Raw genomic sequence first — 18,804 nt, 5'->3', positions numbered from 1 at the left:
ACAGGTTGCAGTGAAAGGACAGCTCTGCTGGAGCCATCCACCACTATCCACCACCATCCACCAGCGCTCAACCGGACCTTGACGACTGCTGGCACAGCCCATTAGCCTGAGCACACAATGTCGTGCAGCAGGATCTGGGCGCCAAAATCCCAAAATTTCAGAAAATGCTTTTCAGGGCTGGGAGTGCCTGGGGCAGTCGTTACCTCCAGGATGCAGCCAAGCAGCAGACACATGCTGGAAAAGCAACTGGGACCACTGAGGGAGCACCTGGGGCTGTGGGCAAGAGCCTGGGCGTCACCTGGGGACCAGGTACAGAGCAGCTGCCCTTGACAGCACGTCATGGCCCCACTCCTGGCCTTCCCAGTGCCTTTCTGGGAAGTTCTGGGCAGCCCAGTCGGCCCCAGCAAACCAGGGCCCCTTCAGGCCTCCACCGGGGCTGTGCCAGGAGATGGCAGCAGCCTGTCACCTTTAACAGCCGGACAGGCTGACTGCTTCAGCCCCAGTTCCTACCCGTGGCAAAATTACTCAAGTATTTAATTTATGGTTTTTTATTTCTTTTCTGAAGCTTTAGCAAGTCCCCTTGGCGTCCCTCCTGCCTCTCCCTTTGCCAGGAAAAGCTCTGACCCTTGTTTCGTGCATCCATCAGCCAGGATGCTGAGTGGGACATTAAATCCAGCCCCATGGGCAGGCTCAGTGCCTGCGTGCTGCCAGGCAGGTCACCGTCCCAGTGCCCTCTGGCACACGGTCCCATTGGCCGGGGCTGCACCATAGCACGAAACTGGCCCAGATTGCTGGCTCCTCATCCCCGCAGGCTGGCTAACAGGCTGGGATTTGCTAATACGCAGCCTGTTCTCATGCATTGCTACATCCTGAATCACTGCGCTGCACCGTCCGGATAAGTAACCCCCACTGCCTCTCTTTTGTTACCCATACACATTCCCATGCACATTGAGAACAAGGATGGGGCTCGATGACCATTTCTGGACCAGACCAGTGGCAGCAAAACACTTCCTGCTTGAACGGATGCAGCTTTTTCCCCTGTTTTCAGGAGATTCAGTGCTGGGTAAAGAATATGCGTGGCTGCAATGTGATTCAAAGAGCCACAGGGACCACCTCACCACACACAGCACCTCTTTCCATCACCACTGCAGGACTTGGTTATGGACACGGAGAGGGTGCTATTTTGGTACTAAGACAAATTTTCCTAAATAGGGGTACTGTAATAACCTTTAAACATATTCTGACCGACACTTGTCGTGGATTATCACAGAATCACAGAATCACAGAATCACATGGGGTTGGAAGGGACCTCTGGAGATCATCTAGTCCAACCCCCTGCCAGAGCAGGTCCCACCTAGAGCAGGACCTTAAGGGTCACCTTAAATTATGATGTGAAGGTTCCCATGTTGAGTCAGAGACACCTGAAGAGGCTCCCTCACTTTCACTGAGAAACGGGCTACCTTGCCTCTACCTTAAGCTCAGATCAGGAACCTGGGTCACATCTAAGGACTAGCAGAGCTACTAGGAAATCCAAGGCAGCAACTTGGTTGGTAGTTTTGCATCGAGACAGTCACACAAACCAATGGCACAAGGAAATTAGATGTCCTCAGGGACATGGGGCTGGGGAAGTGGGAATGAGCACAGGCAGAGTGAAGAGGTAGGGGGGGGAAAGGATGGGGTCACCTCTATCTGAGATCAAGCATCTCCTCTCCCTTGCACCCAGTAAATCAGGAGATGTACCACACAGCTTATATCCAGGATCATCATTTACTTTGTAAAGACAGTACTTCCAGAGAACCAGCCCTGCATGCTGGATGAAAGGTGAAAATTAGCAAAATCTGAACTCCTGTGTGTCCATTTTCACCCCAAATCACTCAGCTCCCCCCTGCTTCCTTCATCTCACAGCTAAGACAGCATGAAACCTTGTTAGGCTCATAAACTGCAGATACCACTCATCAGAAGTGTAAAAGCAATTAAGCCCTTTGGAAAAGAAAAGCAAAAGTAGAAGAGTGATGTAGTCCCTAAAGACAAGCAAAACTAGGCCTATTTGTGCGCCAAGCTATAAATCTATAAAAAAATCACTGTAGATGAAAGCAAATGTAGGGAGTGCGTCTGAAGGAGCTGTAATCTCATGGGAGAAAGAAGCAGCAAAGGCAGCAAGCCATGAAGGCAGCTGGATGTAAGTGTTTCTGGGCAGTATGCTAGTTATGAAAAAGCTTTACATTAAAAGCAAAGACAGTGTCACCCGTTGTTTAATTCTTCCTGTGTTCAGAGGATTTTTAAGCACATTTTGTAAATAAAAACATCTGTAGCTCATAAACAACATTAGCATAAATTCCTACTTCTAAAAGGAAAAAAAAAAACAAACAACCAAACAAACAGGAAAGGAAACAAAACCTAAAACCTTTCCCAGCTCAATGCCCCCTCCCCAGCTAACTGCTTGATTTAAAGACAGTAACAGAACTATAACCTAACTATAACCTGGCCATGCCCAGACTGAGCAGACACTATGAGAAGATTCACTATGAGAAGGGTGCTGTGGTCATTTCATAGAATTAAGGATAAGAAGAAATTTCTTGCATTTTCTTAAATTAGGACATAATTTACCATAGTATCATTTTAGAAAACCTTTCAAGATATTTTTTTTTTTTCAGAATAAAGTGTTGGGTTTATTTCAGTGATGGTTTAGGTGGGCATCCCAGAGCATTTACCCTGATTATAATCTTATGCTTGTTGTTTCTGACATCCCTGAACACTGTTGTGTAATCTTTCCATGATTATAAAACATGCTACGTCTTCATCAAATGCCAACAGACATACAGTTGCTCGTGTAACGGTGACAATTCCGCAGAAGTTACCCTTGGCTGGGTCCGCGCTGCACTCTGAGGACAGCCATGACAGGCACAGGAAATCAAAGTAAGGCTGCTTTTCTGAGAAATAAGTACTCACTTCAAAACTCAGTTCTATGAAGTCAGACACTGGAATCTAGATAATATAAAAGTTGGCTCAGCAGGCTTTCAGCAATGATAATGCACTTGATAAAACATCGGTGTGAGGCTGAGCAATGCCCCAAAATCAAGACAATCTAAGAGGTTCAGAAAAATGCCGGTGGCAGACATTCAAACTTTAAAGTGTTGATCTCGTTACTCAGTAGGGCTAGTCAACGTTAAAACAGTACTTTTGAAATATAAAACACCGCATTACAGCACAGTTTCTTTGGCTGCTTGAATTGGGAAACACAAGCCTGCCGCAGGCTTAGATGGACTGTTCTGTTGCTGGGCTCCCCCTGGGCTGCAGCAGTTCTCCCAGCACCCTCACCCCCAAGCCAAGGCAACCCTCCACCCCCCTCCACGCTCCCAGAGCTCACCCAAATAACCCGAGTCACCCAGGACCCTGGGAACGGACGTTATTAAGCTACAGCTGGGGCAGCTCAGGGCAGCCTGCGCCCTGAAGTACCCCTCTCTCGGAGAAACACGACTGGTTTGAAGCTATTCCCCTTTCTGTTTGGGGAGAGTGTTTCCTACAAATGCGTTTCCTACAAATGTGTTTCCTACAAAGAGCTGAAGAAAATAGAGCGTAGGAACGGCCAGCGTGAAATAACCACCCTGTGTTTACTTTTCAAGTGTCCTCTTTTCCGCAGAGTAAGGAGAACAAATCTACACCATACATGTGCACATCTGTTTCTGTTCGTGTTTTGATATTCTATTAAAAGAATCTCATTCCAGAGAAGAATTTCTTAGTCAAACATCTGTTCCAGCTTTTGGATTGTCACTCTTCATGTTCATGTTCTGAGTTCAAAAGCCCTAGATAAAACAGCAGTTTGAATTAAATAGCAAAGTGGCAGTGAAATTATTATTTATTCTTGGAAAAAAGGGCAAACAAAACAATCATAGGAAAGCCCAGGAAAAGATCAGGCAAATTAATCCAAGTTTACTAGAATAATTACATTTTTGCCAAATACTGAAAAAATAATTTTTGCTAAGTAGGAAAATTGTGAAAAAAACTGAAATACATAAAGGATTGAAAGACAGCATTTTGCTTAGAGCCTCCCTCATAAGTTATCAGACTGGGAAGCACATGTACACAAAGAGGGTACACTTAGGACTTTGTAATAAACACGCTTAATAAACATTATGACTAAGAACAGTTCATACTATAAAAAGAATGTTTAATGTTTTCCCGTAAGCTCCTTTTACAAATGTCATCCTTTGTAGAGGGGACAAAACAATTGCTTTAGGTATGCTTTGTTTCTAAACCATGTTTTCTGATAAATAGCCCTACCACAAACACCCCATAAGACCACTGTATATTTTACTTATGTCTTGCCAGGAGGCAGAAGAGGTTGCTATTAACAAATTCCTGAACTTGCAATAAGTCCATATGCTCATGGGCTCGAGAATTACCCATGCTGGGAATGTGCCCTGCTTCCTGCTATCAACATGGCAAAACGTTAACACAGAGCCGCAAAACAAGTCTTTCACTGCCTTTGCAGGAGATTTGAAACGAGAGCAAAACAACTCAGAACACTAGCTCAAATTAACATGCATTTCAGCTGTTTGCAAGCAACTTTTATATAGCCTCAAATAATTTCTGACATATGAGGTCTATGTGTTATACCCAAGTAGCCTTTGGCAGAGTATTTTACCTGAATATTTCAGAATAGCTGCTAGTAAAACATAAAGCTATTGAATAAACATTCACAAATTACTTCTTATAATCCTAAGGACCATTACATTTGTTATTTGTTATTAAAACACTGCATATTTGTTATTAAAAACACTATTTTGTGTGACCACTGAGATTTAGAATTGCATTGCTGGTTACATAAACAACTTCCCAAATGTTCTGATGTTGAGTCTTCAATATCTTGTATTTTGACATCTAGGTTAGCAGAGTTAAAACATTACAGCCTAACACCTGGAACCCCTGTTACAACATATAAGCCCTCTAACTCAAACTCATGAAGAGAGGCTTCAAAATAAAAATCTGAGATTTCTTTGAAATAAAGATTCAGAGTTGATTCATTATCCTTTCTTGTACTATTTCTAATCTCTGACACTGTAAGGGCAGAGGATTTGGTACCATTCAATGCAGAAACTACCGTCTGAACCCTCATCATGACTTTCATGACCACATCATATTGCGTGCACCACAGCGTGTCGGAGGCTGCAGATAGCATGATCTCTGGCATTTGTTCTGCCCAGCTTTTCAGTCTCATTTTCAAATATGTGGAACATAGGCCAGCATTAATGCCCTAACATCTTTGTGTTTACAGAGATCTCCTCAACTTACCTATTACAGTTGCTTTGTCTATCACAGCTGCAATCACTAGGCACTTAAAGCTATTATCTTACTATTGATCACAGTAATTATCTGTACCATGGGAGCACTGGAAAATATGCCCTCACTGCCAGTGTAGTTCTGGACTTGAGCCTGCCTGTATGTCAAGCTTCTTGATCATCTGGACCTCTTAAGTGCTGGTTTGGACTGAACTGCGAATTGCCAGACACCAGTACAGGTTAGGGGTGGACCTGCTGGAAAGCACTACTGAGGAGAAGGATCTGGGGGTCCTGGTGGATAGCAAACTTTCCATGAGCCAGCAATGTGCCCTTGTTGCCAAGAGGGCCAATGGGATCCTGGGCTGCATAGGGAAGAGTGTGGTCAGTAGGTCGAGGGAAGTCATTCTCCCCCTCTACTCTGCACTGGTGAGGCCACAACTGGAACACTGCATCCAGTTCTGGGCTCCCAAGTTCAAAAGAGACAGGGAACTACTGGAAACAGTCCAATGTAGGGCAACTAAGATGATTAAGGGATTGGAGCATCTCCTTTATGAGGAAAGGCTGAGAGAGCTGGGACTCTTTAGCCTGGAGAAGAGAAGGCTGAGGGGAGACCTTATCAATGCTTATAAGTATCTAAATTGTGGGTTGAAGGAGGATGGAGCTGGACTCTTTTCAGTGGTTCCCAGTGACAGGACAAGGGGCAACAGGCACAAGCTGGAACATAGGAAGTTCCATTCAAATATGAGGAAAAACCTCTTTGCAGCAAGGGTGACAGAGCCCTGGAACAGGCTGCCCAGGGAGGTTGTGGAGTCCCCTTCTCTGTAGACCCCCCTGGATGCAGTCCTGAGTAACGTGCTCTGGGCAGCCCTGCTTCAGCAGGGGAGTTGGACTAGATTGTCTCTAGAAGGTCCCTTCTAACTCCGACAATTCCGTGATTCCGTGAAGGAGCCAGCCACCTCCTCACATGGGAAACTTGGATGTTGAAACTTGTTCCCACCACCTCACATGGGAAACTTGCATACACTGAAACAAGGAGCATCAATCTAAAAACACAGCAACAAATACAGTAAAAACATAGACTAGGATTTCTGCTCAAGGGCCAGGTTCTTGTGGACTCCTATGCTGGACTCCATGCATAACATAAACAGAAGATCCCAGCAGTGAAGCAGCTTGCAATCTCATCTACGCTGACGAATGAGTCTGAGCAGCAATGTAAATTACATAAACAACTTCCTTCTCTGCATGTATTGCTGCACAAGCACTAGATTAATTATGATACCTCAGTGTCTGGGCTCAGGCACATGCGTACATCAACATATTTAGATGTACACAAACACTGCAACATGCAGTTTCTCAGAGGAGTCAATGTAGTTACATAGATGACATGTATCTGCAAAACTGCCTCACTTCTGAAGCTACATCGACTTGCAGGGCCAACAGGATCACCTCCTCTTCTCTTCTTGAAAGTCTACACCCAAAGATACTCTGCATGCACAAACTCTTAAGGAAGCAAACAGTGAATGTAACATTTGAACTTTCCTTATTTGTGAATGTCCAAAATACTGGAAAAGTTATACTGTGCACAGAAACAGCACAATATACTTTCCATTGCATAGGTACTTTTGTTGTTCTTACAACAAGGGTGTTTAAGTTTTCTCCTACAGGCCAATTTGGAGAAGACAGGTATACTTGTAACAGCGAACACATCTTCATGTGAAGTCTAACAACCATTTGGGAGAGAACAAAGGGGTCAGGGAAGGAAGGTGTGCCTCATCTACACGTCTTTTTTTAAATACCTCCAGGAATGGTGACTCCACCACTTCCCTGGGCAGCCTGGTCCAATGTTTGACAACCCTTTCAGTGAAGAAATTTTTCCTCATATCCAATCTAAACCTGCCCTGTCACAACTTCAGGCCACTTCCTCTTGTCCTTATTGCCTCTTACTTGGGAAAAGAGACCTACCCCTACCTTCCTACAACCTCTCCAGGCAGCTCTCCAGCAACTCTTCCCCAAGCCTGTAGCGCTGCATGGGATTGCTGTGACTCAAGTGCAGGACCAGACACTTGGCCTTGTTGAACCTCATCCCGTTGGCCTCGGCCCATTGATCCAGGCTGTCCAGGTCCGTCTGTAGAGCCTTCCTACCCTCAAGCAGATCAACACTCCAGCCCCACCTAGTGTTGCTGTAAACTTACTGAGGGTGCACTCAACCCCCTTGTCAAGATCTTTCATAAAGATATAAAAGAGAACTGGCCCCAGTACTGAGCCCTGGGGAACACCATTTGTGACCAGTCACCACTTGGATTTAACTCCATTCACCACAACTCTTTGGGCCCAGCCACCCAGCCAGTTTTTTACCCAGTTAACCAATTACACCTATCCAAGTCATGAGAAGCCAGTTTCCCCAGAAAAATGCTCTGGGAAACAGTGTCTAAGACTTTCCTAAAGTCTAGATAGACAACAGATCAGGTAAGTCAGGCAGGACCTGACTTTCATAAACCCATACTGGTTGTCCTATACATACCAGGTGATGGCACTCAAGATGATCTGCTCCATAACCTTCCTAGGTACCAAGGGCAGCCTGAGAGGCCCTTAGTTCCCTGGATCCTCCTTCCAGCCCTTCTTGTAGACGAGCATCACATTTGCTAACTTCCAGTCAACTGAGACCTCCCTAGTTAGCCAGGGCTGCTGACAAATGATGGAAAGTGGTGTGGTGAGCACTTCCACCAGCTCCCTCAGTACCCTTGGGTGGACCCCATCCAGCCCCATAGACTTGTGTGTGTCCAAGTGGTGTAGCAGCTCACCAACCATCATTTCCCCTTGGATTATGGGGGCTTCATTCCGCTACCTAGCAGAGGGGAGCAGAATGTCTTCCAGCTCAGAGGGCTGGGTACCCTAAGAACAACTGGCCTTACTGTTAAAGACTAAGGCAAAGAAGGCATTAAGTGCCTCAGCCTTTTCCTCATCCTTTGTCACCATGTTTCCCCCCATCATGGTTTAACCCCAGCCAGCAACGAAGCACCATGCAGTCGTTTACTCACTCCTCGCCCCCCATGGGATAGGGGAGAGAATCAGAAGAGTAAATGTGAGAAAACTTGTGGGTTGAGAGACAAAAAAATTTAATAAGTAAAGTAAAAGCTGCACATGCAAGCAAATCAAAACAGTCACCACTTCCCATGGGCAGGCAGGTGTTCAGCAGGAAAGCAGGACTTCATTATACTTGGGAAGACAAAACGCCGTAACTCCAGATGTCTTCCCCTTCCTTCTTCTTCCTCAGCTTTATATGCTGAGCATGATGTGACACGCATCGTCACGCCATGCTATGTGATGGCACAGAATATCCTTGTGGTCAATTGGGGTCAGGTGTTCTGGCCGTGTGACTTCCCAACTTCTTGTGCACCTCCAGCCTGCTCGCTGTCAGGACAGTGTGAGGAGCAGAAAAGGCCTTGGCTCTGTGCAAGTTCCACCCAGCAGTAACTAGAACATCCCTGTATTATCAACATAGCCCCATATTAGCTACTACGAAGAAAATGAACCCTATCCCAGCCAAAACCAGCACACACATCCCCACTCAATAATGATGGAGATTCTCCTTAGTCCTCCTTTTGTTGTTAATGTATTTATAGAAACATTTTTTATTGTCTTTTACTGCAGTAGCCAGATTAAATTCTAGCTGAGCTTTGGCCCTTCTAACTTTCTCCCTGCAGAGCCTCACAATGCCCTTGTAGTTCTCCTGAGTTGTCTCCCCCTTCTTCCAAAGGTCATAAACTCTCCTTTTTTCCTGAGTTCCAGCCAAAGCTCTCTGTTCAGCCGGGCCAGTCTTCTTCCCTGCCAGCTCGTCTTTTGGCACACGGGGACACCCTGGTCCAACACCTTTCAGGTTTCCTTCTTGAAGAACGTCCAGCCTTCCTGGACTCCTTTGCCAACCTTGCAGTGTTAAATCTCAAAGCAACATACAAACACAAACCCTAGAGCATCACTATGCAAAACTGGTAAAAAGGAATTGTAGTAGGACTGTTGAAATGACTGCAAAGGTGACATGAACCTATTTGCTGAGCAAGAATAGAAGCAGCAAGTCCCCCCATGCACACTCTGTGCTCAGATTAAGGCTCTGTTGCACGCAAACATTTCCCTCTGCTATGTGAGATACCAAACTGGGACCAGCGATCCAACTCTTCTGAGTAATTTCTCACTTGTGAACAGAAGTTGAAGCATCTGTCTTGAGAAGTCATACACTACCTCAAAAACAGAGAGATCTGTCTATGATAAATCAATCATTCAGGAATAGGAGAAGAGAGCACGTTATCCGTAATGAAATGCACATTGTGGCAAGACAGACACCAGCAAGGTCAGCCCCCTTGCCAGTCCATCTGCGGCAGCTGTTCAGCAGCAATCACATCATCTCCGAGGAGCACACACTGACCAAGTAAGTGTTAACTGGAGGAATATAGCTTCTTTCTCTTCACTAACTTCATTAACCACTAACATATTTCCCCATCCCCCTCGGGCAGTTGCAAAGGGCAAGAAGTACCATAGGTTGTGTAGCACGGAAAATTTGCCTGTAACAGGTTATATCAACGTTTGTGGGATTCCTGTTCAAAGAATTAAAAATCCTGGGGAGTTAAAAGTAAACTCAGGTAACAAAAGGCTGAATGTTTAATTTAGCTAAAAATCTGGTAAGTGAAAAACATGACCTATTAATAATTTGCCTTAAGGTCAGAAAGGAATTATTTGTATGATACACAGAAGGACAACTGTGAAGATGCATCACTGTCTTCTTGAAATTATGCCACAAGCTGATCCCTATTAACCTTGCAAAGACCCATACACCTGAGAGATTAATTTTCTGCATTTTAAGGAGAGGTAGAAATGGGCATTTTTCAGATCAGTGATGGTGAAATGAAATGAAATCTAGCAAAACTGCTCTCTAGGAATAATGACACCAGGTGGTCTATAAAAAAAATGTACCAAAAATGTTAAAGTATTGTAATGTTCAACCTGCCATTGCCACTTGACATTGTCAAAGTGGAATAACTGTCCAAATACTCAACTTATTTTCTGATCCTTCTCAAATAGGATCATATTTCTAAATGAAAATGAAAATCTAAAATGCATATATGGTCTATTTAGTATAAATTGATACAAACTTGTCCATGTCCTCTCAGTTTTATTTTTTCTCATAGTTCACAGCATCAGTTTGAAAGACAAATTATGAAAGGTCAGAAAGAATACAACTCTGAATGCAAAACAAACCAGGTCCAAGAAAATGGTGTTACAAAGCATGGGCAAAAGGCAGCCCTAAGTTCTGAGGTGTACTGAGCCCACTTATTGCATTACTGTTTTTCAGGTAAAATAACGGGCAAGAAAATCAGAAGTGAGGAGAGAAAAGCAGAATAGCAACATAGAAGGAAATAAAATGGATGGAAAAGCAGGTTATTACTTACCCTCCAGAAGCTAAGAGATGTTTCAGGGACACTATTCCCAAACCACCCACCAGGAATCTCCCCTTTGTAATGATCCTTAAAGATTGCATTATTTTTATTTTTTTTCACCTGACTCAATAATGCAACTCAGAGTACGCAGCTTTCATAAGGGTGATAAACAATCCCTAGACAGGCCCCAAAATATCTCTGTATTTATTTTCAAATCTTGTGATATTAAAACAAATATTGAGATTTAAGGGGAAAAAAAAAACTGCCATGACTGAGTCAGTGACTTCTGAACCCTAGGAAAGGGCAATGTAGTTGTGAGTGGTAAGTCCAGAAGGGAGTGAAGCAGCAGGAGCATCAACTCAACCAAAGCTGTGTCCCATGCTCATTTCAGAGCATGACTTATCTAAGCAAGCAAGGGCTCTTAAGAACAAACATACATACATTTTGGCTTATAGCACTGTGGTTGGGAAAGTGATCCAACAAACTTGGAGGGAGGGTAAAAATCAGTGTTGCTGTACAAGTAACCATTTGCAGAAATTGTTTTCTCATCCTTTCTTGGAAACTAAACAAACATTGCTACAAGTAAAAGCGTCTTCCAAACTATAGGCGAAAAGAATAAACGCAAACTTTACCCTGCCTTCTGCAACACAATGCAAGTAACAGCCCATGCATCCAAGGTAAGGCTCAGCCTCCTCATCCATGTTGGACAACACATTTTCCATTCTCCCACCCCTTTTCCTGAGCAGAAATAAAAGGCTTTCTATTCCTAGTCACATTTGTCCCTCATTTTTCTGTCCCCATGACTCCTGTATCTTTTTCACCCCTGAAGAAGTCTTTAGATATGCACAAACAAGACTGACCATGTCAAGCCTTTAAATCCTGTGAAAATAGTTTAAAGTCTTAAAACAGCTATATGCCATACATGTGTCATACTAAACACCCCATTTTAACACATTTTACTTAGAGTTGACCCTCTGTCTCTTTTTTTTAAACCTGTCATTTAATATAGTAAATCTTTTTGTAAGGATTTTACAGTAATAGCCTCTTTCCTGCTAATTAGCGTGATGACGAGTTTCCTGCTTAATTGCTGCTGTGTAAAATGGAAACTGCAAGTAGTTTTATGACTTACCAAAATCATAAAATAAACTACAGAAGTTACAGCCTTCATGTAGAAATCTCTAATCCTAAATTAGTTACCAGAGGATATCTGGGGATGTTTTGTAGACTTAGTGTTTTTTCAATACCTCCCAGAAAAAATAATTTCCTAAATATAAACTCAGTGCTTATTCCAACACAAGATGCTGTATTTAGCTGAATTTTTTTTTTCAGTTAAAAATATCAAAACCTCAACTGGGAAACACAGTTTTAAACTGGGAGAAATTTGAGGCAAAGGAACAAGAATATATCCTGCAGTAGAGAGAGTTTTAAAAAGCAGCAAACAAACAGGAGACACAAAAGCAACACAAAAACACGAGAGAAAGGGGAGGAAGCAATAAAGCCAGCATAACTTTTCCAAAATGCAGATTAATCAATAGCATATACATAACAAATATCTGCTTGTTAAAGACAGAGAAATTGTCTCATGCCAAACTACTAATTCAAGAGTCAGGATGCAAAAAGACAACTCCTGAAATCTACCAAGTATTTGCGAAACAGGAGGAACAGTACACATAAAACCAGATACAAAACAATTGAGGGAAATAATAATAGGAAAGTAGTTCTACTCCATGTGACTTAAGGAAGGATTTGGCAGATCCTGGCTTTGTTCAAGTCAGTCCACGTTTGCCCAGCAGAGCTCAGCCCTGGGGTCTGATTGCCCAGGGAGACACCGGTGAGCTGCTGGCACTGCTGGATGTGAAGATGAGTTCACTTGAGCAGACCAATATGGGAGAACTAAGAAGAAATCAGAAAAGCCACTTCCTTTGCCTCAACACTGGCACACCTATCTGGTAAAAAAAAAACAAACCAAACCAAACCAAAACAAACAAAAAAAACTCCACCCCACACTGAAAGTGAACACTATGGGTATAAACACAGTGCAAAAAATTAACTTCACAGTTTTTCAGAGGAAGGGGGTGTTTGCATCCAAATTAACTGAGATCAGGCTAGGCTAGGACATAGGAATACACGTGAGCAGCAGTGCCAAGATATATCTTACAAGGGGACTTTACAAAGGAAAGTTTTCTCATGCTAATGAGCCGTGGATAGCCCAAACATGTCCAGTGTTATGTAGGATTGTCCTGTGGCATTTTGTTGAAAAGGAAGTAAGACATTTGACTGGCTTTTGGATTCATTCTTATTGCATTCCAGCAAGTTCTCAGAAATAAGAAATTCCCTTGTTTTAACAGAATTTTTAAGGTATGGATTGAACAGTGCTTTTTCATTGAAATCTTCCAGCTTTAGAACTTCTTCCTTATCATTTTCTTCATTTTTAATTGAAGTCTGTTGGGATTCACATAAATCCTCTTCCAGAGCCTCTATGGATTGGATTTCCTTCGCTGGTATCAAAGCTGAATGCATTTGACTTCCGATATCTTGATCAGTAATTATATAAGACATGCATGGTGAAAAACATTTAGAAACTTCAGTTTCTTCATTATACAGCATCTCTGTATCTCCATTAATCATGCCTTTTGTATTAACACCCGTACATTCAGAAACATGGTTTTCACAATTCATTAGTAGAGATCCTTCCTGACTTTCTTCAGGAAAACAATGTTCCAAAACACTTAGATCTTCAAAGTCTACGGTTTTAGCCTCAGATGTCACGCCCTTCAAAAATGAATTATTCTGCCAGTACAAAGAGATAAATTGGAAAGTTATATAGGGACATGTATTGGTTTATTTTTTAACATAAAATATTGACATTTGGGCTCTGTTTAACTCAATTTTAGAAGTGCATTAATTCATAGATTCATAGATTGGTTCAGGCAGGAAGGGACCTCCAAAGGTCATCTAGTCCGACCTCCCCGCAGTCAGCAGGGACACCCACAACTAGACCAGGTTGCCCAGGGCCTCGTCGAGCTTCACCTTGAATATCTCAAGGGAAGGGGCCTCGACCACCTCCCTGGGCAACCTGTTCCAGTGTTCCACCACCCTCATAGTAAAGAACTTTTTCCTAATATCCAATCTAAATCTCCCCTTCTCCAACTTAAAACCATTGCCCCTCATCCTGTCACTGCAGGCCTTTGTAAACAGACCCTCCCCAGCCTTCCTGTAGGCCCCCCTCAGGTACTGGAAGGCCGCTATTAGGTTTCCCTGGAGCCTCCCCTTCTCCAGGCTGAACAACCCCAGCTCCCTCAGTCTGTCCTCATAGCAGAGGTGCTCCAACCCCCTGATCATTTTTGTGGCCCTCCTCTGGACCCGCTCCATCAGGTCCATGTCCTTTCTATATTGACGGCTCCAGACCTGCACACAGTACTCCAGGTGAGGTCTCACCAGAGCAGAGTAAAGTGGCAGAATCACCTCTCTGGATCTGCTGGCAACACTTCTTTTGATGCAGCCCAGGATGTGATTGGCCTTTTGGGCTGCGAGAGCACATTGCCTGCTCATGTCCAGCTTCTCGTCCATCAGCACCCCCAAGTCCCTTTCCTCAGGGCTGCTTTCTAATACCTCATCCCCCAGTCTGTATTTATACCGAGGATTGTTTCGGCCCAGGTGCGGAACCCTGCACTTGCTTTTGTTGAACCTCATGAGGTTCATCTGGGCCCACCTCTCCAGCCTGTCCAGGTCCCTCTGAATGACATCCCGTCCCTCTGGTGTATCGACAACACCACACAGCTTGGTGTCATCTGCAAACTTGCTGATGGTGCTCTCAATCCCTCTGTCTATGTCGTTGATAAAAATGTTAAACAGTACTGGTCCCAGCACGGACCCTTGAGGGACACCACTTGTCACTGCTCTCCATCTGGACTTCAAGCCATCGAGTACCACCCTCTGGGTGCGACCATCCAGCCAATTCCTTATCCACTGAATTGTCCACCCATCAAATCCATATCCCTCCATTTCGGCAAGCAGGATGTTGTGAGGGACCATGTCAAAGGCCTTACTGAAGTCCAGATAGATCACGTCCATAGGTCATCCCTTATCTACTGACCTAGTCACTCTATCATAGAAGGCCACTAGGTTAGTCAGGCAGGACCTGCCCCTAGTAAAGCCATGCTGGCTATCTTGAATCATCTCCGTGTCCTCCATGTGCCCAAGCAATAAAGAGTTCATTGCATTTCAACTGGGATGCCGTTATACGTGAATGAGTACTAAATACAACGTTAGTCTGTTCATTTGTTAAACACTTTCATATTTGGTTTTCTGTGCTGAATAGAATAAGGCTTAGAGTCAGGCTTGGGCTGTTTCCATCCTTTTCACTCTAACCAGCCATTGTTTCAGACAAAAGTTTAAATCTCATTCTCCACAGATTATACCTTATATGTAAACCTGATCAACTCCACTTCATTCAAATAAACACCAAAACTTTAACAAGGAATAAATACCCAACAATAAAAAAGATGGAAATGCTGGTACAAAAATATATCAAATCTTTTTATATGTTGCACTACATATTTGTGGAGAAGGGAGGAGATATCCAGATGTGGGAAGCTGACTCAATAGGCTCAATAAGCTGAGCAAATTTAATTGACTTTACTTAATAAGCCATGTCCACCAGTCACTTTATAACTTCAAAACATTATTTCTCATTATCATGAAAGAATTAAATGAATACATTTCATAAATATGTATCTTTTCCATTAGTTTGAAATACAATGAAAAGTATTTTAGTGCACTTAGAAAAAAAAAACTGTTGAATTTCATTCTTATGGAGTCATAAAATGACTGTCAGAGAAGGACTTCTCTCCATTTGACCCCTTCTTTAGTACACAAAATTGCCATTATTACCATAGATGCATCAAGAGGCCATTCCACTGCCATGCTCTCTGCAGGATTGGGTATATCAGGCCAGCAAACTTTTTTAAACCTGTCATTGAGAAAGGAATTTTAGTCAAATGATGAAAGAAATACATTCTTAATAATAAAATTAATAAATGTCTACAAAGCCCCAGTAGTGCTAAAATACCAAACTTTTACAAGGGAATTCTTTCCTACATTAACACAATCTTCTTCATTAAAATTGTTTTCCCTCACATTAATTTTTATTGCAAAAGATCTCAAAAATCTCAGGTTACAGCAACATTGCAGAAAAATTACTAATGCACAAAAGTCTTTTTTTATTATTATTATATAGTAGATCAAATAACAGCATGCCAAAATAGGACCATACACAAAACCTGCTGTGATCATGTTTAAGGGTGGCTCTTCAGTGAAAAGCCACATCAGGTAAACTTTGCTCTAGGAAAATGTCCCTAACACTACACCACACTAGAGCTACTCCCAAGTTCTTACGTTAACAGCAAATAAATGATGCTAACTGGCACTGTCCAATGGAGCAGTAAACAGGAAACAAAATCAATCATTCATTGATACTGGGTATATATATAAGTGAGCAAACCCAGGCCATAGCTTGACTTCTCATATTGCAATTTTATCTACACAAGAATATAAACACTCAGCTACATCTCAAAGTACTCTCCAGCATCAAAACATAGTTTCTTAATATTGTAAAAATTCAGAATACACAACACAGACAAAGACATAAAAGATCTGGAAATAATACTTACTACTTCAGCTATACTTCCTACCTGATGCTTTGCATGACAATGATCTTGGTTCTAATAGCTTAGAACACCCCAAAATAGTTAAGATTTTCAAATTTCTTATTAAGCTTCAGCCAAACAACCTGCTCACTTTTCATACTAAAGAAAAGCCCATGTTATAACCTTAAAAAATCCTCACAGTCATCTTTGGGATGTTATAGCATCCCCATGCTCTGAGGAAGCAATTTAAAATCTGGCAGGGAACACCTGTGACAGCAGATAAAAGGATCATGAATCATGTATAGATATGGATCCATATTCATGGATCAAGCAGCCAAATGCTTTCACATGATGCAATTTCTAGTTTCTTCCTGACTTCTTTACAGTTCAAGGGAAGGATCACAAACTAATGAAAGTAATATTAATATAGCTAAGATAAGCAATAGGAGTTAAATGAAATGTGTTCTAGTGGTGTACTAGCAGATATACTAAGAGTGCCTGGGAAAATATTTTTGGCATTAACAACTTTCCATAAACTGATATAGCTGATATGTAAACTTGTTTCTCCTATTTCTTTTGCTCTGATTTACCACAGTCTCTAAAATTAATATTTATTTTTGTACTATAGCACTTTAACTGCAGTTACAAGATAACCTGTATGCTTAGTTACTTGTTACTCCAATTGCTTATTTTCTTAATTTGACACTGGTTTGGAGCCCAACAAAAGCATATAAGACATAAATAAAAATTTCCCTTTTACAAGTTAAAATTAACAGATTGCATTCAGTTTTAGAAGGCAGAAAATGTACTCACGTGTGTTTTTTCAAAATGCATGTTATCCAAAGGCCTAACAGAAACAACATGCTTAATCCAACGGGTAGAGCAATGAAAATAACATCTTCTTTATCTTTAGAGAGGAAAAAAAAACAACCACCCATGGATGTTTATCATTTCTTCATGTATTCCCTTAAGACAGTTAATTTTCAATGTCCAAGTCACCTAATTAGCACAACTGTAAAGAGCTCTGTCAAAACTAGCCAAAATAACTCAGAATACTGTAAGGTACTCATTGTACAGCATGTCAAAAGGTGAGTATTTTGAATCCAATAAGTCACAGTTACTGAGCCAGAAAAACAGCTCATGATGAGACTTCTCAGGGTATCTCAGAAGCAGATGTATTGCATTTTAAAGTTTCCTTTATTTAAATAGAATCACACAATAATTCAGATTGGAGAGGACATCTGTAGGTCACCTTGTCTAACTTTGAAATTAGAATCAGGTTGGTTAGGGTCATACCAACTCAACCTTTAAAAGTCACCCAAGGTGAAGACTCTACCACCTGGCTGGGCACCTGTTGCTTTAGAGCCACCTAAAACTGCCAAATAGTGTCACTTCCACCTGTTACTACAAAATAAATAGTAAATTCAGTACAGTTGTGTTTTAAATACACAACAAATGCAGTTACTCTGACTGAAACTGCATAGATTTCTGAGCTAGCTTCCAAGTACCTACCAGAGGTAGGTATTGGCAATAACACCTGCAGACCAGACTTCAGCATAGCCTAACTAACCTTGCATTTGAGCACTGAAGTAGAAGATGAATTTACAGGCAAAAAATTAATTAGATTCGAGTCCCATGACAAGTTTAAGCATAGTTCATGCACTTTGTTGTATTTCTGCTTGGCCACCATTATGACAATTTATGTATGTATTGAAAACATCCTTCCAGAAGTAAAAATGAGGAGGTGTCTGAACTTCCGACCTGCAGCCATCATACCAACCTACTTGGTAAAATCTGGCTGAAATAAATAGTAAGAAATAGGAAAAGATATTTACACACACACACTGGCCACAACCTGGGCACTCATGCATTAGTTGAGTTTATAGAGCAGAAGAGATGCAACACAGTGCATGGCTATTCCAAATCTAGTATCTCAGAGGGAAATGCCTGCTTTTAAAATAAACTGTTAGGCACCCCATCCCATGATTGACAACGTACAAACTGTTGCTCCCACAAACATTCATAGTATTCCACAGCTTTGTTGATCGCAAAATAAATATTTTGGGTTTTGAATTCTAAACTTGAGGTTGTAGTCTGTGAGATGATCAGTGAAATTTAGTTAAATTCAGCTAGGGTTGGTAATTCTTCCTTGTTTTGTTTAACACTAATTAAAAGAAAGAAAGAAACAAATGCCTAAACAAAAATGTCCTATATTTCTTACTCCCAAATCTGTTTTTAAAATACTAATAAGTAACCTGGAATATTACTTACCGAATTTCAAAGTCTTGAAGGTTTTTGGCTCTCCACTGGTTCCACCAGCTCCATTGCTTGCCATGATATAAACAGTATATTGCATATTAGCCTGTAAGGACTTCAGTCTGTATTGCAGAACATCAGAGTTCACTGTCTCATCTTTTTAGGAGAAGATTTATGTCAACAAACACACAA

The 18,804-nt window shown here is 42.0% G+C and overlaps 1 protein-coding gene across 1 annotated transcript in view; it reads right to left on the bottom strand.

The window, feature by feature from the left end:
* Nucleotides 1–12,898: 12,898 nt before the first annotated feature.
* Nucleotides 12,899–18,804, bottom strand: part of IL31RA (interleukin 31 receptor A) — a 36,111-nt gene continuing 30,205 nt past the window's right edge. The window contains exons 13-16 of the mRNA XM_074166500.1: nucleotides 18,628–18,768; nucleotides 17,170–17,263; nucleotides 15,602–15,680; nucleotides 12,899–13,498 (exon numbers count right to left, since the gene is read on the bottom strand). Coding sequence (XP_074022601.1) covers nucleotides 12,899–13,498; nucleotides 15,602–15,680; nucleotides 17,170–17,263; nucleotides 18,628–18,768 — 914 coding nt within the window. The remainder of the gene's footprint in view (nucleotides 13,499–15,601; nucleotides 15,681–17,169; nucleotides 17,264–18,627; nucleotides 18,769–18,804) is intronic.

Source organism: Numenius arquata, chromosome Z, assembly GCF_964106895.1.
Source record: "Numenius arquata chromosome Z, bNumArq3.hap1.1, whole genome shotgun sequence".
NCBI classification, from domain to species: domain Eukaryota; kingdom Metazoa; phylum Chordata; class Aves; order Charadriiformes; family Scolopacidae; genus Numenius; species Numenius arquata.
This window is presented reverse-complemented; position numbering and strand designations above follow the sequence as displayed.